Genomic DNA, 20,357 nt, shown 5'->3' on the forward strand with positions numbered 1-20,357 from the left:
ACCTGCCTTGTCGTCGCTTTCTGCCCAACGAGTCCGCTCCGCTAGTAACCTGGCTAGCAGGGGTCTGTAACACTGGGCTTATAATCTGTTAAGATATGAAGCTGAAGAAAATAAGTAATATTGGTTGACTAGCTAGGAGGGCTTCTGCCTACGCGGGATGAAAAGGATAATAATACGGTGGCTAACGTGATGAGACACGTGATGCGCTCGCCTACTGACCAACTGGCTGTCCGGACAAATTCTTATCATAAATCTAGTCTATCTTCTAACTAGGTAAGGTAGACGGACCCCGCTTACAGCAAAGATCCCAGAGCAATGCAAGGAAGAGCCACGCCGACGAGACTTCCGTCCTATAAGATTATTAGTTCATGATCCACTGCCAGACTTCGAATAGAAGAAGTGACTTACCGCACTGGCACCACTATCTTGGCAACAAGCAACGTTTTGCTCGCACTGAGTGTTGAGCAGGTCGTTCAGACCGAGGAGGTCAAGGGCTACTTCTGTCAACGACTAATTCTAACAAGCTAGTAGAAGAATAAACATACCCTCAAGATCAACCTTGGAGCATTGATCAGCCAAGCCGAGACCCTCGGAGCCAGAGCCCGCGCCGAGCAGGTTACCTAGCAAGCCGGAGAGAATGCCATCGTTGTAAGTGGTGGTGTCGCCGGCGTAGTTGGCCTGGTTGCAGCAGGACAGGGAGGCCTGGTCACCGCAAGTGTCCTGGCCCTGGGAGACGGTCATACCGGCCGGGGCGGGGAAGAGGGGACCGCCGCGGGCAGTGCGAGCGGAGGGTTGAGCCATGGCCACGGAGGCGAGGGCGGCGAGAGCAATGGCAGTATACTTCATTGTGACTGTGGTGGGGTTTTGACTTGGAGTGGTTCAGGGGATGATTAAGATGCTTAGGGGATGCTTGAGGATTGGATGAGTTGTGATGCTGGTGAGAGAATGGCAGGCGATGAGGCGCTATTTAAGTCCGAGTTGGCAAGCTGTGAAGATCTTGTTGGATGTTGTTGCATTAGATGTGGGCTTCATGTTTGCATGTACAGGAGTGTTGCATCCAAAGCATCATCAGGCACAGGGCAGGGACAGGGACAGGCACAGGCACAGCCAGGCACATCGCCAAACTCAACACATCAGTTGCATTCGACTCGGTACGTGTCAGCGAATTATCAACAATTGCAGACTCCACGATAATCCATTTCGGCTGTCACCGTTCCTTCTATACCGACGTGGTATAATCATTGGAAGCCATTCAGGTCATCGCCCGGATGAATTATGACCCACCCAGCCGTGGAAATGTTTCCCCCACATACCAGAGGACGCCTGCTCGGCCAGTCATTGGACCGCGGTGCTTATCGATAGGCGTCACTTCCGTTCACAAGCCAAGGTTGCATCAGCATTCACGACGGCTGGCTTGAACTCTATTTACTCTGACAGCTACCTGACAACTTTCCGCGTCGTTACGCGTCAATCCATCCGTCTTCAGCCTGGGCCTCATCGGCGTTCTCCGCGTGGATCTCGCCGTTCACACATCGACAAACAAAATTTATTGCCACCCGAGTGGTTTTTACGTGCCTGGGAACGAAGTGGGTCCCCCAGAAAGTCCGGATCTCAGCCTGGCTGCAGCGCTTAGCCAGACGGTATGTGGCGTTGGGTGGGATCATGGTGTCGAGTTCACCAATGTAAAGCAGAACGGGGGTACAAATGGCAGGAGAGTACAGTTCTCTATACATTGGATGGCCGAGCATGAAGCCACTGTAGGCGACGACGAACTTGAGCGGTGGGTGAGTGGTCTGCAGCCCGTCAGGAACGCTGGCTAGATGAGACACGAGTATACCCACATGGACACCAAACAGCCGACACCGATCCTTTTTCTCCAGCAATGACGCTATGATCATCGCCAGGGTTGCCCCCGTCGAAAAGCCGACGATCCCCACGACCGGATTCAGCTGCTCCAACTGCTGTAGCACACGTCCCACACTCCGCTCCAGGCCCCCGATACGTTGGGTGTCAAACAGGCCATAACCCCAGACTTTAGAGCCCAGCCCCGGAATGTTCACATCAAAGGGTGCTTCGCTGTAGTATAGGCGGAGATTGGGGAGAGGCTGGCTGGCCGGAGACCCGCCCACATTGAGGGCGTCTTGTAGGAAGTGGGTTTTGTGGTAGAAGATGTCCATCGACTGGCCATGACCTATGCCCCATTAGTGCTGGTTGCGTACTGTTAATGAGTATCAGACCATGAAGCATGAGGACATTGGCATGATTCCCCGGATTCTCTGGATCTGCACTGCGCGCATAATTATGCAGATGGCATGGGGGCTTAATGCTTGTCATATCGCCTGTGAGAGATGTATTCTGCTCAATGATGTAGACTCTAGGATCTCAAATGAAGACACTTCATCCTGTTGCGTAGAACTTACGTCGAACTGACGGTCCCGTCGCGACATCATTCTCTGCCGTCATCTTGACCGGCGCCTCAGGTCTAGAACACCAGGATCCCAACACTGATGCTGTTCTGGCCCGAAGAGAATGGATATACAGGTATTGGCGTGTGAAAGCTCGGCTTAAGATCCGAGATACGGAGGCGGTTCTATCTACCTATGCTGCCTGTGCCCCTCGATCGGATGACTCTAATTGCCCTTTGCGAGGGTAGGCGGGAGGATTCCAGGTCCTCGCGATGTATCCCGCGTCTATCACTCCCAAAGATATATGCCAGGCACATCAGTGCTGACTGTTAAATCGAAATGAAGGGGCAACAGGCAGTTCATGGCTCGAGTGCGTGTCACTGCAGTAAGGCGCCTCTGAAGGGTGATCTCATTCTCCGGGTCTCGACAAACATGGCTGTGCGCTGAACAAACCATTGTTGATAGAAGAATTAGCTCATTGAGTCTCGAGGACGATACTGATGCCAACCACAGGCAAAGAGGGTAGTGGGAGGGAGGGATAGGAAGGGAAGTGAGCGAAGTGGAACAAAGGCGGGATGGGATGGCAAGGAGGCTGCCTCAGGCGCCAGGGCGGTGAGAACGGGCACCTCCTTTGATCCCCGCAAGTTTGCCAGCTCAACGACGTCAGCCTCTCTCAGTATCACTGTCATCATGAAGCTCCTCTATCTCGGTGTACGTGACCCACGACCGCTCTCTGCTCCTCTCTCCGTGCTCTAACTCGACTCCTCTCCACAGATCCTCCAAAATGCCCAAGCTCCTGCCGTGGAGCTCTGCGCCGAGCGCGACCTCAGCAGCTACTCGCGCTTCACCAAAGGCAGCATCAGCGAGTTCATGACCATGTTCAGCAAGACCGTGGCTGAACGGACGAAACAGGGCCAGAGACAAGACATCCAAGAGCAAGGCAAGTTGGCATCGCGCGTGGTCGTTTCTTCCCCCCTCCGCGGCAGCCCCTGACCGCCGGTCGCCCATAGATTTCACATTCCACGTCTACGCACGAACCCAAGGCATCGCGGGCGTTATCATCAGCGACAATGAATACCCCTCCCTGGCCGCTCACCAGATCCTCTCGAAGATGCTCGACGAGTTCGTCTCCTTGAACCCGAACGCCGGCTCCTCTCGTGACCCTGTGCCCTTTCCCTCCCTCAAGACGTACATCCAGGCCTACCAGGACCCACACCAGGTGGACAGCATCCTCAAGATCCAGAAGGAGTTGGACGAGACCAAGATCGTCCTACACAAGACCATCGAGAGTGTAGGTGTGACTGTCACCATAGCTGAGCGATGCTGACCCAGGCAGGTTCTCGAGCGTGGGGAGAAGATCGACGATCTCGTGTCCAAGTCGGAGGGCCTTAGTGCCCAGTCGAAGATGTTCTACACCTCTGCGAAGAAGCAGAACTCGTGCTGCGTAATTATGTGAGCGCCGCCGCGACGACGCGACGCCGCGCCGACACCGCTGCCGACGCATCGGCATGATCACCGAGTGGAGGCTATTGTGTGAGATTCAAGGTCATTTCTGTGGATTATTTGGAAGCGTTCAGTTGCTACAGGCATTCGTTGATGGTTCGAACCAGTTGCTGGAATTGCGGGCACATGCGGGACAGGTTTGATTTACGGTAGATAACAAGTAACCCGAGAGAATGCAGTGGCTTGATGATTGGAGTGTGATCTCACCGTAGAGACCCGAGACTCAACAGGTGGCCTCGTCGGTTGTCGCAGCGGTGGAGCCGGAGGGGCTCATCTGCGATGCTTATCTATGCTCGGGGTGCGGGATGGTGATTGGTCCAACCAGGGGAGGGGAGGACCAGGTGTAAGTATTAGACTTATTTATTGCAAATCATGGGGGAGAAATTAGCTCATCCTCAGGCACTATCTAGTCCCACTCGACATCGACACGATCACTGCCGGCTACAGCCTACACCCCGGGAAACCACGGAAACCCAGTTATTGTGAATTCTGAGTTGTCTTTCCCCGCTAGCCAGCGGGTGTCCCTTGCGGCCTTGCACCCTGCAAAACAATGCTGGGAGAGTACAAAGGATGGGGCCAGACACCGCGGTGAACCCTGCGAATCGCTACCAGGCGATCATGCGGAGGGCGGCCACCAGCACGTTAGGGCTCCCTCAACCCGCCCGCCGGGAAACCACAACCTCATTGCAAGTGGATCGCCAACGCACCTTTCAGGGCATTGCCTTCTAGAACGCGCTCCACCCAACCCAAGGCGTCAGTTTCCATTAGGTACAGACTGTGTACGGCCGTGCCAGCTTCGGTAAGGCGGTGCCTATCGCCAAATCACCGAGGGTACCCGGTCCCGGCCCGGTGGGCTGCCATTGGCCCTTGCCGCCGAAAGGTGTCCCCCGAGTCGGGTGCCTGGTTTGTGTGGCACTCTCAATCTCGGCCAGCTGGTGATGCCGCCATGACTTGATCTTCTTCTTATAAGCCTCCAGTCCGAGGTCGTCGCTCCTTTATTTATCCATCATCGTCATTCTTCCACTCCTTACCCCGGTTCGCGTTTCCAGCGTTTCTTCCAGCGAATATATCCAACCAAGTGTCAAAGTGAGTCTGCCCGCATCTCAACCCCGCGGTCGTATACTAACCCCTCGATTCTAGCTCTCCTCACTTCGTTCCTTTGCCTACTTTCCTTTGTTATCGGGTAGCACTTCTCGCATCAACATCCGGCATACAATCGATCCCATCAGGGCAAGACGTGACTGCTTGTCAACTGTCACCATGGAATACGACTTCCCCATTCACCAGACTCTGCCCTTTGGCATGTACCAGAACCGACTGACAGGGTTCCTGACGGCGGATGTGATGGCTGCTGCGGGTTCGGCGGCCTTGGTTACTCCAGCGGTCATGATTCTGGACAGGTAGCTGCCTCGACTTCCACCACACCACTCTGTACTGACCCATCTAGGCTGGTGGTGGAAAAGTCGTCGCACAACCAACCCATGTTCCCTGCCTTCCGCCGACACCTTTGGGTCTCTATCACGCAGCCTGCCACTTTCCTCACCTCTCGGCCCAGTCTCCTGGTCTGGTCCCTCTACACGGCCACTTTTGCAGCCGCCAATGCCACCGAGACCGTGCTTGAACAGGTTTATCCTCACGTCGACCAAGCCATGGCCGGGACAGCCAAGTTCTTGAGCACCTTTGTGGTCAACTCATCCGTGGGCATCTGGAAAGATGTCAAGTTCGCTCAGCTCTTTGGCCACAAGGCCACACCCGCAACTCCCCCTCAGACACCCACGGCCTCTCCCGCCCCCTCGCAAAGCAAGATCCTCCGTGTCAGCCGCTCCATCCCCTTTGCAACCTACTCGGCGTTCCTGATCCGCGACGCTCTCACCATCTTTGGCTCCTTCAGTCTCCCCGCCATGGTCTCAGCCTCTATCCCCGACTCCGTTGCCTCCAACGAGTACCTCAAGGTCCTCATGGCCCAGCTGGCCATCCCAGCCTCGATCCAGCTGATCAGCACCCCGATCCACCTCCTCGGCCTGGACCTCTACAATCGGCCCATGAAGCTGTCGGCCTCGGACCGATTTGGCCGAGTCAGCCGGGACTGGATTGGGGCGTCCCTGACGCGTATGTGTCGGATCATTCCCGCCTTCGGGATCGGTGGGTTTGCCAACTCCGAAAGCCGGGCGTTTTTCCACGAGCAGTTGCGTCGTTGTGAGGAGTGATTCCATCCACCAATCATCACCCTCGGTATGAATTTCTTGGTGAATCAATTCCAGCGAGAACTGCCCACTCAGCAGTCCCGCACGGTGTCGGGTTGTCGGGCTGGTCCAGTGTCCGGTTTCCCGATCAGGTAACCTACCCGTCCGCCGATCGAACCAAGCGGCGTGACTTGACCTGCCCTAGCCCTACACCGCCACCAATCACAGCACTGCCGCAACCGGCCCGGTGCGCAGCCGGACACCCTGGCTGATGCTGCTGGCAGCGTCAACCGGGTACATCCCACCGCTACAATCAGGCTCAGGCCCAACTGGCGCAACTGCATGGTGATCCTGTTAGTCTAGCAATCGTTAGTCCTTAGCACCGGCTAGCACCTGCCTAGACTACTCCTTATCTCTCCCAAATTTCGGACTTGGGGAACGGTCGGTCTCCGAGATCGGGTGGGTGACTACGGAGCACCGCCGCGTCGATCAACACCCCATCCCACTGGCCTGGGGGGGCGGATTCTGGACACGCGTGTTTCACCGCCGGCTAATTGCTCGACGCGTTCATCCGGCCATTGTGACTGACGTAGCTGGTTTGTGAATATTTTAACTCTCGCTGTATATAGCATACTGCTATGCGAGATTTGTTTTCCTTTATGATACCAATAAATAGACACAATGACAATGCCTACTTGCATAGTACTAGCTACTGAAGGTGTGACGGATGTAAATAAATACCGTCGATCGCAAACCCCAGAATAAACAATAACATTTCATCCCCCCTGTGACATCACTCTCAAAAGATACATGAACCCCCCCCTACCTAGTCACTTAATCAAAGGCCAGTTCCTCAAACTTGTGACATCATCCTCAATTTCCATGATACTCTACATAGCGGTGCCATGACTTTATGCCCAAATCAGCTTAGTAGTATCCAGACTGTTTCAGCGTCACTATCACCAACATTATTATTGTCCTGATCGTCAAAGGTTCCCAACCTGGCAGTCATTACTCCGCCCAAACGTGCATAATTTATTAATAGTTCGAGTGTGGTGTGTGTGGTGTGGCTGAGTAGATAGATATTGCATAATTACATAATGTCTACATAGCGAGTTTGTGTACGTTCCTCGGTTAATCCGTTCGTGGATGTGACGGCCTAGAGGGTCAAGCTTATAAGGGATGCGCACCTGAGCCTAGTGGCTCAGAATCCTAGTCTTTTGCCAGATAGCGTAGCCGTCTAGCAGGGGCTCCGTCCCTAGAAGCGCACCTAGGGAGCAGTCCTGACAGTGGAGTCGTGTACCTATGTTTTCACTGCTTGGAGATTTCTATGTATATAGATATACATACCGGAAGTAGACGTTCGATGATTAGTGTGTCATAGGTGGTGAGTAGGGGGTGTTTAGTGTTACTGTAATATAACAGGTAGGGAGGTTGTGGCAGAGATACGAGGATGGTTTCGGTATGGGGTGTTGGGGTTGGGTATATAATATGGTGATTAGTATTTTCTTCTAAGGAGTATTTAGTTCTAATGGGAAATATGTGATTGTAGTAAGTGGCTATGAGAATCCTATTATCTGCATATATATGATGTGTATATACTAAGCGTAAGACAAGGTCGGTTAGTAGAAGAATAAGATAGAGTTGGTAGTACTCAGAATCAAGAATATATTGATGTAGGTTTATGTCAGAAAGAGAAGATTATTATGATACAGCTAGGTACTTCAAAGTGCTAGATTGATGGTCACGGACAGTAAGTGGGGGCTGAAGGTGTCGATTAGTCTATTCAAGTCACATGAATAGCATCTTACTTACGATGTGGTTTCCCACTTAGGATTGGTGGCTAGATGCATCGAGGTGGACATCTCCAAGACACCAATCATGCAGGCAGGCAATGGTTCCCGGGCTGCATCCCGCTTCGACACACTCACAGGCCTTGTAGGTAACTAGTTGACGGAATCAGACCAATTGCTAATGCAGTCAGATCCCAGTCAAAGAGGGGTTGCAGCTAATAGGGGGGCTGCAGACATGATCCCTCGCTTCAACGTTTGCTACTGGCTTGTGTCACCCCGCTGGCTTATTAAAGGTAGACAGTTGACCTCTTCTTTTAACCGACCCCAGCACTTCACCAAAATGGTATCCTCGATATTGCACGCCGCTGTGGCGGGCATACTGTCGCACATTACCTATTTCCATCGAGGCGAGCATCATCTCTACGGAACTACCTACCTGAAGCTATTTATCGCTCTGAACTCTCTTGCGGTCGCTTATCTGCATGCATCATGGGGAACTGCATGGACGGATGCCTTCGCCACAGTTTTATTGCATGCGACATGCTACCTTGCCGGAGTCTTCGGCAGTGTGCTTGCGTATCGCCTGGTGTTCAGTCCGCTGGAATTCCCGGGTCCGTGGGCCGCCCGAATCTCAAGTCTCTGGTTGCCTTTGCAAGTGAGGAACGGTAACAGGCATCTCAAGCTGATCGAGCTGCATGACAAGTACGGCCCTTATGTCCGGATCGGACCCGCCGATCTCTCGATTATCGATCCCAAAGCGATCGACATCATCTATGGAGCGTCTTCCCCCTGCAAGAAGGGCAGTTTCTATGATCACTCGTACCCGAACAACTCGTTGCAAACGAGTCGAGACCCGATAGAGCACCAACAGCGACGGAGGTTATGGAGCGGTGCGTTCGGCAGCAAGCGGCTGCGTGGGTATGAGCAGCGCATTCGCAAGTATCGCCGGAAATTGGTCGATGGGTTGGTCAAAATGAACGGTCAACCGGTGAATGCGACCAAGTGGTTTAGTCTGTACTCATATGACGTGATGGGGGACCTCGCTTTCGGGGAAGGGTTCGAGAGTATGGAGCGAGGCGAACATCATTGGGCCACGCAAATGATAATCGAAGTTCAGGACGCCGTAGGGTTGTGCTTGCCCGTATGGTTGCTCCGCATGGTGCTGGCCATTCCGGGGGTGATGACAGGGTGGTGGAAGCTATTGGAATACAGCGAAAAGAGGCTATTGGAGAGGATAAAGGTGGGTTCACCTTGGCCGACTATCGCTATATGCTGATCGGGTAGAATGAACCTGATGTCCCCGATATCAGCGCATCGCTCCTGGCCCCGCTGGAAGGCCGAGCGCCTCCTGCGGAAGAACGACTGTGGTTAAGCGGTGATTGCCGGTTGATCATCATCGCAGGAAGGTGAGTACGCCTCGGCATCGTCGAACCCATCTAATCCAGCAGTGATACCACGACGACGACCTTGACTGCTATTTTCTATGAGCTCGCGCGACATCCCGAGGAAGTGGAGAAGCTGCGTGCAGAACTGGCCCCGTATGTTGAGAGTGAATCCCTTGAGTTCTCGGATGACAAGATCAGTCATCTGGGACACTTGAACGGTGTGATCAATGAAGCACTGCGCCTATACCCGGCTGTTCCGTCGGCAATGGAACGAGTAACCCCCCCTGAGGGCCTCAGCGTAGACGGAGTGTTTATCCCGGGCAACACCACCGTATTCTGTCCGGGATATGCGATCGGACGGTGTAAGTCAAATCCGACGGGCGGAGCGCAATAACCGGACTAACGCGGATCAGCGGAATTGAGCTATAAAAAGCCGCTAAAGTTTATTCCCGAGCGGTGGTACCAACAGCCGGAGTTGATCAACGACGAGTCGGCTTTTGCGCCATTCAGCACTGGTATGTCATCGACTCTCGCACTATACTCGGTACAGGATGCTGACATGCTGGATTAGGTGCTTATAACTGCATTGGCAGGCCATTAGCTCTGCAGAATCTGCGGACGACGGTGGCGCAGTTGGTGATGACCTTTGATGTGCGGTTCGCGCCGGGATACGAGGCGGAGAAATTCGACGAGAGGACAAAGGATAATTTTGTACTGGGAGTTGGGAATCTGGACTTGATGTTCACGCCACGAAAGTCGTAGGGCGAGTGGGCGAGTCGATCAGGCGGACAATGATTACGTCGGTGGCCTGGGAGAAACAAGCGTGTTTCAGCTCCACCCGTGTTTCGGAATGCGAGGAATACGACAGGGACGAGACTAGAAAATAAGCATTGGATTAGAAATTGGCACGTCAGCAATCAGCACCCAGCATCGTGAAGATCATCATGACCAGGGTGATTGCTTTGTTGCCTGGAGCTGTCACTCACGGTGGAGGCCTCCAATGAGGCAAGGAGGAGGAAAGCCAGGTTGCCAGGCACCGATCGCTGGTCAAGCTTTCGGGAGCGGCGGAACCGCGTTGGCCACAGTATTGGTCGGACCGAAACCGAGTCCACATCAGGCAGACAAGAACGGTAGCGAGTGAGACTATGTAGCGAGAAGGGTTCACAATGATTTGGTGCTGCATACACACGGTACTGGATGGATGCAATGTGAGAGCGATAAGACGCGACGAGGAGACGCGACCGCGGAATGGAACAATGCTTTCCGGTCCGTGACTCTTGTACTGTAAGTCTGTAACCAGCTACTCACCCGACATGGAACCCAACAATACACTGCCAGTGCCTGAGGTATACCCGCGGACTTCGTACTGGTAAGATTGTTGATTGCTGACCATCGGTCTTTCATCATCATCCCCTCTCGACCCATCATGGCCCCACTCCCATCCAATCAGCACCTCCCACTGCGCGGCCCCGACCAATGGGGCTGGACCGCCGCCCCCCTCTCGATCGCGGGCCTTGGAAGCAGCGGCACCACTGGCCGCGTGGGCAACCAGCAGCAGCCAGCAGCAGCCAGCAGCCCGACACCATCAGCTCAGCACTAAACCCCGTTTATAAATAAACAGTGGAGCCCCAAGCCGGCTTGAATTTTTCATCGACGCGGGCTTATTAGCATTCTTATTCTTCCGACCACCTCCACGCTGCTGCCCCCGTCTGTCGACTCCTCCTCCTGTCGGTCGGTCGCTTCAGCATCCACTCCCACTTCAACTTGATCCGAATCCGCCCCAGAGATTATGCGTTGACTCGCATCGCTTCACCACCACATACCTACACACATACCTCGATCAATCAACACCTATCTACCTACCTATCTATCCACCCTTCCCGCCAGCTAGCATCCAGCACAGACCACGATTAATTTGCGCCACCAACGCCCACCCACCTCTGTATATACACAATCCTACACCACTATACCTATATCTATATCGAAAGTCGCATCCGTATCGCCATGGCCAAACTCACCGATTCGGCCATCATCGTCATCGTCATCGTGGTCTGTCTAGCCATGGTGGCTTTGGGCGCCGCTCTCACGAAACAATTCTGGCCCGAGGCCCCCCAACAACGATACAATTTTCCCGCCGAGCAGCAGTCGTATATGCGCACGGTTCGGTTGAAGAATATGGGCATTTTTCAACGCGAGTCCATGAATGTTACTGGGAAGGCACCGGTGCCGGTCGCGAGGGATGTGGAGTCGGGGTGTATGTATTCTTTATTATCCTGGATGTGAAGTGAAGTGAAGTGAAGTGAAGTGAAGTGAGCTAATATGGATGTTGTGGATGGATAGACTCGGAAAACGAATCGTCGCATTACTAGCCCTACCGTTGCGAACTGTTCTGCTTAAAAGCCAGCATTGCGATAACCTTGTATGATTGATGACTACGCGATTACCATGTTGAGTTTTGATTGATTGATTGATTGATTGATTCATGGGAATGTTGTGATTTGCGCCATGGTGCGGTGTTGGGATGGCGTTTTGTATTGTATTATATTATATCATATCCAAGGTTTTAGGTATATAGGTTTGTTTTCTTATTCTACTGGTTATATATTACTCTACCAGACATCCCGGACAAATCCCATAATACCCAAACATACTTACTAACATCTAATTATTATCCCAAACATCTCTAACCCTCTTCTCCATCTCCACCCCCGGCCAATAATTCCTCTCCTCCCTCATCTCCCTCACCACCCCCATCAACACCTCCTGCTGTCTCTTCCTCCCCCGAAACCTCTCCGCACAAACCACCACCGCAAACGCCGCAATCAACATCCCCGTCGGATTCCATCGATTCGATACCCCGATCCCACAAACCTCCCACACGGCATCACGTACCTCCTCTGCTGCTGCTTCCATCCCAATCCCATTCCCAAGGCTAAGCCCAAGTAACCTCGGATTAAACGCCCCTAACAAAATCCTCACAAAACATAAACTCTGCGCCGCAACGATGTGGCATTCATCCATGTACCATTTATTCGGGAATAGACCTTCTTTTATGTTCCCGGGTGTGGTGTACACGGGGATGAATGATGGGGGCAGGAGGATATCCATTCGTTTCGTTTCGTGACTAGTGTGTCGTAGATGGGTATAGAGCGGGGGAGGATTCATCGAAGCAGAACTGGATTATCTCAGCGCAGAGAATGAGAAGGGAGTTGACCCGGATGTGGTCTGGTGTACTTGGTGTTGGGACTGGGTATGAGGAGAGGATGGAGAGGGAAAGGGGAAGTCGGAAGGGTCGTTGTTGGGAAAATGCCATGTGGAATTCTTGCCTGATGCCGATCCAGAAGGCGCTTTGGCGGAGGGTCCAGGGGTGAGGGTTGTTGATGGTGGGATGGTGGGATTGGGCTTCGAGGAAGATTTGGAGGCCGTGGATTGCCGTGGTTGGGGGGGAGGGGTGGAAGGGGGCTGTTCTTGTGTTAGTGGTTGTGGTGGGGTTATTGGAGAGATGGGTATAGGGGGCATACTGTCGAGTTCTTCATAGAAGCGCAGGGTGACTACCGCTGCGAGGAGGTTCTCGTCCATCATGGCGTTGGGTTCCTCGCTTACGGAGCGGAGGTGGGCAATGCAGCGGTTGTGGTATAGCAGGGTGGATTGTTCGGTGATGGTGAGGCCATCCTGGAGGCCGTATTTGCGGGTGATTTCGACTTGTTTGGGGGAAGGGAGGGTGCTGAAGTGTCGGGCTGAGGCGGAGAGGACGGCATCGAGTAATGGGGGACAGGTTCGGGCTCGTTGGGGGACCACGGTGGTGAAGTGTCGCTGAGGGTCACACAGGTCGAACTGTATGTATTAGTGAGGGTAGTGGGAAGGGTATGAGGGAGGGGCATACCCATTTCCCCAGGGCTTCGGCAAAGTAGCGGAGTAGACATGCCTCTTCGAGAGTGAGTTGGGCTGGGGGTGGTGGGATAGATGTCAAGGATGTGGGAGAGGCAGGAGACGATGTGTCCCAGAGATGGCCTGGAGTGGATAGGCTGAAGGTATAGGCGGTAGACTGAGAACGAGGTGTGGCCTGAGGGAGCAAAGGTGGAGGGTCCTGGTGGTACAGAGCAGCCAAGGCGGGTGTCTCGTCGACATGCTCGACATCTGAGCAAACCGAGGTATCTGTCTTGGATGGACTCGGCCTATTCGCTGCAGTCTGCTCGTATTCAGCGCTCGTGCTGTTCAAGAATTGGAATTGGGATTGTGAGCGGACACAATTTCGTCCGGTAGTTTGACATCGGGCACATGATGGGCGATTATCGTCGCCTGGCTGTCTTAGTTGATGATCGACATGTGTTGGATGTACTCACATCGGAGATGATGCTCTGTGGGTGGAATATATATTAGAACAGCACCACACAACAATCAGTTACATACTTCGGCAGTGCTGGCTACAAGGGTTAGTAATTACATATAACCAGCATAGGAGTACGCATACCAAGGATCACGTCTAGATGGCATCAGGGCAGGTCGTGGGGATGAGGATGAGGTTGAGAGAAAGAGGAGGGGTTCGCCGAGGGATACCCGATCGGTTAATGAGATCGCCCAGCGGAATTAGATTACCGCTACAGCATAGCTTTACAGCCCATTATTGGGATCCAATCTTGAACCACCGCGTATCAATTCCCGCATCTCCCTTTTCATAGTACCTCAGATCCGGTGCTGAGTCGAATCCGACCCGCTGCATCCTCGTTTCGCCCACTTGCATGCACACTAGTGTATACGGACGATGGAACACAACATCATCCGCCTCATAATTAGTGACCAGCCACTGCCGAGTCTCAGACAAGGCATGATCCGACGAAAATTCCTACGGGGAAGCCGCCAGCAACCCACCGCTCATCATGTTCGCGTTGAAGGCCGAGATCCGTTGCTCGGGGGTCATATGCGCTGCACGGGTGGTAAAGTCCGTTTCGATGGCCTCTCCAAGTGGCAGGGAATTGGCCAGGTAGCAGAGTCCTCCACCGTTGATCGAGATGTCTCCTGTTCGAGTAAGCCTCATTCTGAGGTTATCTTCCAAGGAAACACCCACCAATAGACACCCATGCAGCAAGGAAGCACTCTTCGCCCCACGCAAGAACGGCTTGTCGTAGTGTATGCCAGTTTCCATCCCATAAGGTACATTGTGGCGCAGCATCGTCCGATCAAGCAGAACATGCTCCTTCTAGCCCATCAGATTCCGGATGCTCAACGAACGCACGGTACTTGGGATCAGAGTGGGCATCGATGAGAATCTTGGCCTCAGGATCAGCGGTAGATCTTGGCCACATGCCTTTGTGCAGGTCGGGATTAGAGGCTGCGTTGAAGATCCCTTCGCCGGGGGTACCGGGGGCAAGGAGAGATGTGTTGTCGTATGCTTGGAAGTAACTGTGGACGTTAGAATCCTGACAGGACGCAGAAGACAGACCCAGTTTTCCCTCGCATCTAGGACATCCTCACGAGGAATCAGTCCCTTCACAAGATGTAGCCATCATCCCGTAACCGTTAGCGCAGTTCTTCCAGTGGAAGCGAGGGTGAGGATGGCCGCAGCAAGTCGAGCTGTCTGATGTCAACGCGGCCGCCATTTGGTCCCAGACGGGTTGGGGAGGCGTGTGGAGAGTGGTAGTCCACGAGGGGATTCCGAAATGGGCTGCTGAACACATGCCATGGTAGATGTTGGTGCAGATGCGATGCGATGCGAGGCGAGGCAGATGCAGCTGCTACTGAAAGGCGGGATCAGCATGGTTTATATAGCCAGCATCCGATAGGTGGACTGTATTTGGTGAAAACATTCATGTCGACTGGCAGAGGACTGTAGACCGTCTAGACCGGTGTCACGCACATGACGGTCACCTGCTGGTTTGCTTCTATCACCGAACACAACCTATTTGGGATGTTTCGGCGGGGCTAACCACTTTCAGGACGGTTCGGCGAACACTCCCTTTCCAGCCACTGCATCGATGCAGCATTTGTTCAACACATAAAGACCAGCTCAATCATGGTCAATGTGGTAGACATTCTAACTCCAGTACCAAAACTCTACTAATCATGTATGTCACAACACTCATCTTCCTACTCTCCTTCCTCCTTGTCTACTACTTCATCATCCCCGTTATCAACTATATCTGCGACCCCAAAGGTCTCCGCAAGTACCCCAACCTATCCATCTGGTCAGGCATATCCGATCTGCCCCTCGTCTACGAGTCGCACAAAGGAACTCGCTACAAGCGGCTTCTAGAGGCCCACAAAAAACACCCCGTCGTGCGGATCGGACCCAATTCACTCTCCTACGCAGACCCAGATGCCATCAAAGACATCTACGGCCATGGCACCACCTGCACAAAAGACATCTTCTACTCCACCCTGGCGGGGTCTCATTTCCACCTTGCCGACGTGGTCGATAAGAAGGAGCATGCACGCAAACGCAAGGTTCTCTCCAGTGCCTATGCACTCAAGAACCTGGAGACCTGGGAATACAAAGTAGCCGACATGACCCACCGCATCATCAAGGCATTCGACCGACAATGTACGGATCCGCTGCCTAAAGGCCATATTCCTCCTGAAAAGGATCTCACGATAGATTACCGCCTATGGAGCAACCTGTTCACCATAGCCGCCATTGCGAATATCGGTCTGAGTGAGGATATCAAGTTCCTCGAGCGGGGAAACGATCTCATCACCTCGGAAGCAATGGATGGGACGATCAAGAAGGTGTGGTTTCGGGACTGTCTGTTTGCTACGGGATCAGCCACCGCTACCTTTGTGTGGTGCTATGATTGGTACAAAGCCCTAGTGCGAGCGAGCAAGGTGCTGTCTCCGACGTACCACAGGAAGTGGAAACTAAACAAGGACTGGGATGGAATTGTCTACAACCGAGCTACGACACGGTGGAAACGGTATCAGGATGGAGAGAAGCTCGATGACTTCTTTTCTGCCCTCATGGCGGATAAGTCAAACAACCCACATAATCTGGAATGGGGCGAGATTGTCGCAGAAGTGAGTATCATGATGAACGCCGGGTCTGATACGACTGGGATTGCCTTGAGCAATGTTATGCTTCTGCTTTTGACGAACCCGCAATGTCTTGCGAAGCTCAGAGAAGAGATTGATGCTGTGCTGGATGATGATGAGATTGTTGCACCTTATGATAAGGTCAGGCATCTTCCGTATCTTCGGGCCTGTTTGGATGAGAGTCTCCGGCTATACCCACCGGTGTCGTTTGCTCTTCCACGACGCACGCCCCCTGAGGGTACTACTATTTTGTCTGATCATGTTGCTGGAAATACCTCGGTGGGTATCTCGGCATATGTGGTCCATCGCAATGAGTCCATCTTTCCGGATCCAGAGTCCTTCCGTCCGGAGCGATGGCTCGGTGAGCAGGGGAAGGAGCTGCAGCCGTATTTCGTGCCTTTCAGCACGGGAGCTAGAGGCTGTATTGGGAGGAATATCAGTTATCTCGAGCAGACCATTCTTATGGCTTCGTTGGTGCATCGGTTCGAATTTGCCCTACCGTTTCCGGATTGGGAACCGAAGAGGTACGAGACGACGAACCTAAGCTCCGGAGCGATGCCGTTGAAGATCTGGCGGAGGGTTTAGTTTGCCTTCAACTCCGTGCATGCATGAGTTGATAAATCTCTCACATACTCCTCGACCTCATGATGACCAAAGAAATCAAGACATCACCATATAAAAACTCCTAGTATACAATGAGTAGAGTACATCCATCCATCTTTCTCAACCCTAACCACATCCCCTCTCAAATCTCCCCACCCCTGGCCTTCCTCCTCTTCTCCATCGCATACCTCCAACTCCTCCCCACCCCAGCAGTAACAATACTCTTCAAACTCTGCACAAGACTCGGCCATCGAACCGTCTCCACCACCGCCCGCTCCACAATCTCCTTCGACCTCGGATCCAGGACAACCCTCCTCGCCATCCCATCCTCATCCTCATCCCCACCGCTAAACCTAGCATAAACGCTCCTCCTCAACCCCCGGGGCAACCCCCTCACCAACTCCGCCCTAACCCTAGGACACATATCCTGCCTAATCACCCTCCCCTCTCCTCCCCTCTGCACCTCCACCCCCCATTCCCCACCATCCCCATCAGCCTCAACCCCATCCCACCCCTCCAGCACCCCCCCATAAACACCCCCCAACCACCCCCCTGCCCCCTCACAATCCCATCAACCTTGCCCCTCCCCTCCCCTCCAAGCACAATCCTCACATCCCCAGAATAACTCAACCCAACAACCACCCCATAGAACATCCTCTCCGTGAACGTCCCGGGTAAAATCAACAACGCCACTTTCACTGCACTTTCCAAATTCCTCTTCCTGGCCTCCTCCACCCCCTCATGATCCTTGATCACAAGAATAGGTTTATGGAACCGGCCCGCGAGATACATACTCTCCCAATGCAGTAGGTCATGGATTAGGGATGGAGTGTTGATGATACCGTATTTTAGAGATGTATTGTTTATGGTGATATACGGGGTGTAGGATATTCCTGCCCCAAGGGTATCGTTGAGTTTTGAGATGAGGGTGGGCCCGAGAGTTGAGATAAGCGGTGGGTAGTGCGTTGGGTTGGTGGATAGGTTGTGGGTGTGGAAGGTTTGGGTGCTGGGGACGGAGATGATCAGGTCGGTCATTTTGGGGATGTTGCTGGTATGAGGGGATTGGGATTGGGATTGAGGGAAGATGTTGGAGCCGTAGGCAATGGCGTAGTCGATGGGGGTGGGGAAATGGGAGAGGATTTTTTGGAGGGTGGGTTTGAGGGATTGGGGATTGTATTTGGGGTGGGAGTGGGTGGTGATGGGTTTCTTTTGGTGGGTTATTGGGGTTATGGGGATTGGGGGTGGATGGAGGGATGGGATGATTATTGGTCTGGAGGTTAGGGGGTTGTGTATGGCTCGGAGCATGGTGAATGGGATGGATGTAAATTGATGGATTGGTGGGAGGTTGTGTTATGGTTGTAGTGCAGTGAATGAGGATGTTGGTTTTGTGCTAACGTAGGATAATCCTTTTTCCTAGCGCTAGCAGGGATGGTTCCATAGTCGTGAAAATCTGATCATCTCTCTATGATAAGGATCTGGTGATGCAAATGATTGTCTTCAAAGTCAGACATTCTCTAGGTAAGTGCAATTATATTAAAACCGGTCTAATCTGATTAAGTAACGGAATGAGTAGTAAAAGGACATGAATATCAGGCAGTCCCATGCTGTCTATCGGAAATTTCATCAAGGAATGCAAGGTTCGGATGGTGCCAATTTTCTCCCGGATCAAGCCTGATAGTCGACATCATCAAATCGACATATTCCTTGCTAGAAATGGTTCCCTCCTGAAGTAGATGCTCACATTCCTGCGAGACAATGTGCTCCGTGTTGTACTCTTCCAGGTTATTTATATTCCGCACCACCCACCCCTCCACCTCCTCTCCTGACTTATGTCTCTCGACCTCCTTGTCCCACCAAGAGGCACCAACTTGGGCCCGCAACTGCCGAAAATGGAGGCACAACGGATCCAAGAATCCGTTTGTGAGCAATGGGTAGAACCACATTGCTCCAAAACTCGCCATTAATTGCGAGAGTTGGACTCCATTTTGGACAGTCCGGGCCTCCTCCTCTACCAAAAACCGTGTATAGCGTTCCAGCCGTTGAAAGAACGGATCATCCTGCTGTAGAGCCTCGTGGCTTTCAAGCCCCGCCGCGCTCTCCATCGGATGAGAACGGAGAACCCACCAGGGCGCCCAAGGGAATAGTTGGGCTGGCCCAGCATAGGCCTACTCCCAACTCACGATGCCGGTGATGGTAAGATCATCCTGAGACCTCACCATCACACTCTGTGGCGAAAAACCATCACACACCAGCTTAAACGGCACCTCGTTATGAGATATATCGGTCATCGCACCGAGGAGAGTCTGCAGGATTTTCAACCCGGCGTACCGGGACTTGGTCACTTCGGGACTGGTGGCTGAGTTCTTCTGCAGCTCAAGTTGCTGCCAGTCTTGGTGGTGGAGGAATTCGAGATATTCGCGGGTCGTGGTGAAGCCAGCTGTACGATCGTCTAGTCATTAGGGATGATGGTTAGCAAAGAACGCGACCTCAGGACGGAGACAACAAACCCAGGATGTCAACATCGCCGGCCAGCAAGACAAAATTCGCCTTTCTGGTGAGCGGACGATTTAACGATGGGAATTTGGTTATAGACGTTGGTAAACTCCCGATCCTCTCAAAGTCGATAGCATATAACTGCAACATTACTCGAGCCATCTGCCTCTGCATGTACTCGAGCTGGGCGTCCGGAATGTTGTCCTTAAGAATTTTGGGGTTGTTATACCCCTCCTCACCCCATACCTCAGACAGTGGGATACCATCGGCAAAGCTCGTTAGCAAGTATGGACCTAAACCAAATTGATTATCCTTGGCCAGGCCCCAAGCGTGAACATCCGGGACAGGAATCTCCGTTCGCTGTCTGATGAGATGGAGCGCCTCAACCTGCATCACAACCTTCTCATCCACATATCGTGAAGAAACGCCTGCCGGTCGAGGAAACCTCAGAACCCAGATGGTCTGATCGCTAAAGGTCAAGTCAATCACAACGTCGTGATTTTGCTGTCGGAAAAGGGGCTGGTTGGAAGAACATGGGAGGCTTCGAGGATGCAGAGTCGTCGCCCAACGGAACAAGGTCCCGTTGGAACGAGCCTCATGTAGCTTCAATAGCCACTCATGATCGAGCTTGGTGTTCACAAAAACGACTGGACGATGACAATCCATTGTGTCGTACAGTGTACGGAAATGGAGGGATGAAATTGGTAGGGAAGAAGGACCCTGATGTGTGACGGTGCTACGGACACGGGCTACCAAGTAACGTGACCAACCTCCTCTGGCTGATAGGACCAGGCAGAGGGTCAGCCTTCGTTACATGGTCTTCTATTAGAAATAGAAAAGCGCCTAGCCGTCTCCTTGTCTGACTTAGGACGAGGTCATTCCAGAAGATCCCTGCTCATATCTATACTCTGCCGAACTTTGCAGGTTATGTCTGTGCTCGAGTCTCATTTCTCATTACTCTCAGCCTCG

General features: G+C 52.9%; 10 protein-coding genes across 10 annotated transcripts; 5 read left to right on the forward strand and 5 right to left on the reverse strand.

The window, feature by feature from the left end:
- Positions 1-293: 293 nt before the first annotated feature.
- BO94DRAFT_585668 (fungal hydrophobin) lies at positions 294-846 on the reverse strand (the record flags this gene model as incomplete). Its single annotated transcript, XM_025615705.1, has 3 exons — positions 294-350; positions 409-494; positions 546-846. The coding sequence occupies 3 exons, from the start codon at positions 844-846 to the stop codon at positions 294-296; spliced, it is 444 nt and encodes a 147-aa protein (XP_025467308.1).
- A 614-nt stretch (positions 847-1,460) lies between these two features.
- BO94DRAFT_466494 (alpha/beta hydrolase) lies at positions 1,461-2,334 on the reverse strand (the record flags this gene model as incomplete). Its single annotated transcript, XM_025608164.1, has 3 exons — positions 1,461-1,793; positions 1,842-2,191; positions 2,238-2,334. The coding sequence occupies 3 exons, from the start codon at positions 2,332-2,334 to the stop codon at positions 1,461-1,463; spliced, it is 780 nt and encodes a 259-aa protein (XP_025467309.1).
- A 761-nt stretch (positions 2,335-3,095) lies between these two features.
- BO94DRAFT_565995 (palmitoyltransferase YKT6) lies at positions 3,096-4,224 on the forward strand (the record flags this gene model as incomplete). Its single annotated transcript, XM_025614530.1, has 4 exons — positions 3,096-3,116; positions 3,180-3,345; positions 3,416-3,696; positions 3,742-4,224. 4 exons carry the CDS (start codon positions 3,096-3,098, stop codon positions 3,859-3,861), a joined length of 588 nt encoding a protein of 195 aa, XP_025467310.1. The 3' UTR covers positions 3,862-4,224.
- Positions 4,225-4,876: 652 nt separating this feature from the next.
- BO94DRAFT_67254 (uncharacterized protein) lies at positions 4,877-6,149 on the forward strand. Its single transcript, XM_025617596.1, has 3 exons — positions 4,877-4,994; positions 5,049-5,308; positions 5,356-6,149. Exons 2-3 carry the CDS (start codon positions 5,169-5,171, stop codon positions 6,113-6,115), a joined length of 900 nt encoding a protein of 299 aa, XP_025467311.1. The 5' UTR covers positions 4,877-4,994; positions 5,049-5,168; the 3' UTR covers positions 6,116-6,149.
- Positions 6,150-8,224: 2,075 nt separating this feature from the next.
- Positions 8,225-10,031, forward strand: BO94DRAFT_585672 (cytochrome P450; the record flags this gene model as incomplete). Its single annotated transcript, XM_025615706.1, has 5 exons — positions 8,225-9,124; positions 9,169-9,290; positions 9,333-9,631; positions 9,683-9,784; positions 9,841-10,031. 5 exons carry the CDS (start codon positions 8,225-8,227, stop codon positions 10,029-10,031), a joined length of 1,614 nt encoding a protein of 537 aa, XP_025467312.1.
- Positions 10,032-10,989: 958 nt separating this feature from the next.
- On the forward strand, positions 10,990-11,709 carry BO94DRAFT_535217 (uncharacterized protein). The gene is made up of 2 exons (XM_025611727.1): positions 10,990-11,523; positions 11,610-11,709. The coding sequence occupies exons 1-2, from the start codon at positions 11,274-11,276 to the stop codon at positions 11,636-11,638; spliced, it is 279 nt and encodes a 92-aa protein (XP_025467313.1). The 5' UTR covers positions 10,990-11,273; the 3' UTR covers positions 11,639-11,709.
- Positions 11,710-11,930: 221 nt separating this feature from the next.
- Positions 11,931-13,763, reverse strand: BO94DRAFT_556622 (uncharacterized protein; the record flags this gene model as incomplete). Its single annotated transcript, XM_025613875.1, has 5 exons — positions 11,931-12,393; positions 12,446-12,731; positions 12,791-13,103; positions 13,153-13,576; positions 13,735-13,763. 5 exons carry the CDS (start codon positions 13,761-13,763, stop codon positions 11,931-11,933), a joined length of 1,515 nt encoding a protein of 504 aa, XP_025467314.1.
- A 1,566-nt stretch (positions 13,764-15,329) lies between these two features.
- Positions 15,330-16,957, forward strand: BO94DRAFT_596261 (cytochrome P450; the record flags this gene model as incomplete). Its single annotated transcript, XM_025616246.1, has 1 exon — positions 15,330-16,957. The coding sequence occupies one exon, from the start codon at positions 15,330-15,332 to the stop codon at positions 16,875-16,877; it is 1,548 nt and encodes a 515-aa protein (XP_025467315.1). The 3' UTR covers positions 16,878-16,957.
- A 20-nt stretch (positions 16,958-16,977) lies between these two features.
- BO94DRAFT_624314 (phosphatidate cytidylyltransferase) lies at positions 16,978-18,236 on the reverse strand. Its single transcript, XM_025617208.1, has 2 exons — positions 17,460-18,236; positions 16,978-17,322 (listed from the first exon to the last, which is right to left on the reverse strand). Exons 1-2 carry the CDS (start codon positions 18,198-18,200, stop codon positions 17,038-17,040), a joined length of 1,026 nt encoding a protein of 341 aa, XP_025467316.1. The 5' UTR covers positions 18,201-18,236; the 3' UTR covers positions 16,978-17,037.
- A 248-nt stretch (positions 18,237-18,484) lies between these two features.
- Positions 18,485-20,054, reverse strand: BO94DRAFT_566000 (uncharacterized protein; the record flags this gene model as incomplete). The annotated part of the gene is made up of 4 exons (XM_025614531.1): positions 18,485-19,044; positions 19,072-19,120; positions 19,145-19,332; positions 19,403-20,054. 4 exons carry the CDS (start codon positions 20,052-20,054, stop codon positions 18,485-18,487), a joined length of 1,449 nt encoding a protein of 482 aa, XP_025467317.1.
- Between the last annotated feature and the right edge of the window lie 303 nt (positions 20,055-20,357).

This window comes from Aspergillus sclerotioniger (assembly GCF_003184525.1).
Source record: "Aspergillus sclerotioniger CBS 115572 chromosome Unknown BO94scaffold_14, whole genome shotgun sequence".
Lineage (NCBI taxonomy): Eukaryota > Fungi > Ascomycota > Eurotiomycetes > Eurotiales > Aspergillaceae > Aspergillus > Aspergillus sclerotioniger.

Excerpts from the sequence above, each read along its gene's own strand:
- BO94DRAFT_67254 (XM_025617596.1), top strand. The coding sequence starts at position 5,169 with ATGGAATACGACTTCCCCATTCACCAGACTCTGCCCTTTGGCATGTAC. Across the intron at positions 5,309-5,355 it reads GCGGTCATGATTCTGGACAG|GCTGGTGGTGGAAAAGTCGT; the intron begins GTAGCTGCCTCG and ends TGACCCATCTAG.
- BO94DRAFT_535217 (XM_025611727.1), top strand. The coding sequence starts at position 11,274 with ATGGCCAAACTCACCGATTCGGCCATCATCGTCATCGTCATCGTGGTC. Across the intron at positions 11,524-11,609 it reads GAGGGATGTGGAGTCGGGGT|ACTCGGAAAACGAATCGTCG; the intron begins GTATGTATTCTT and ends GTGGATGGATAG.
- BO94DRAFT_624314 (XM_025617208.1), bottom strand. The coding sequence starts at position 18,200 with ATGCTCCGAGCCATACACAACCCCCTAACCTCCAGACCAATAATCATC. Across the intron at positions 17,323-17,459 it reads GGGGCAAGGTTGATGGGATT|GATATGTGTCCTAGGGTTAG; the intron begins GTGAGGGGGCAG and ends GTGATTAGGCAG.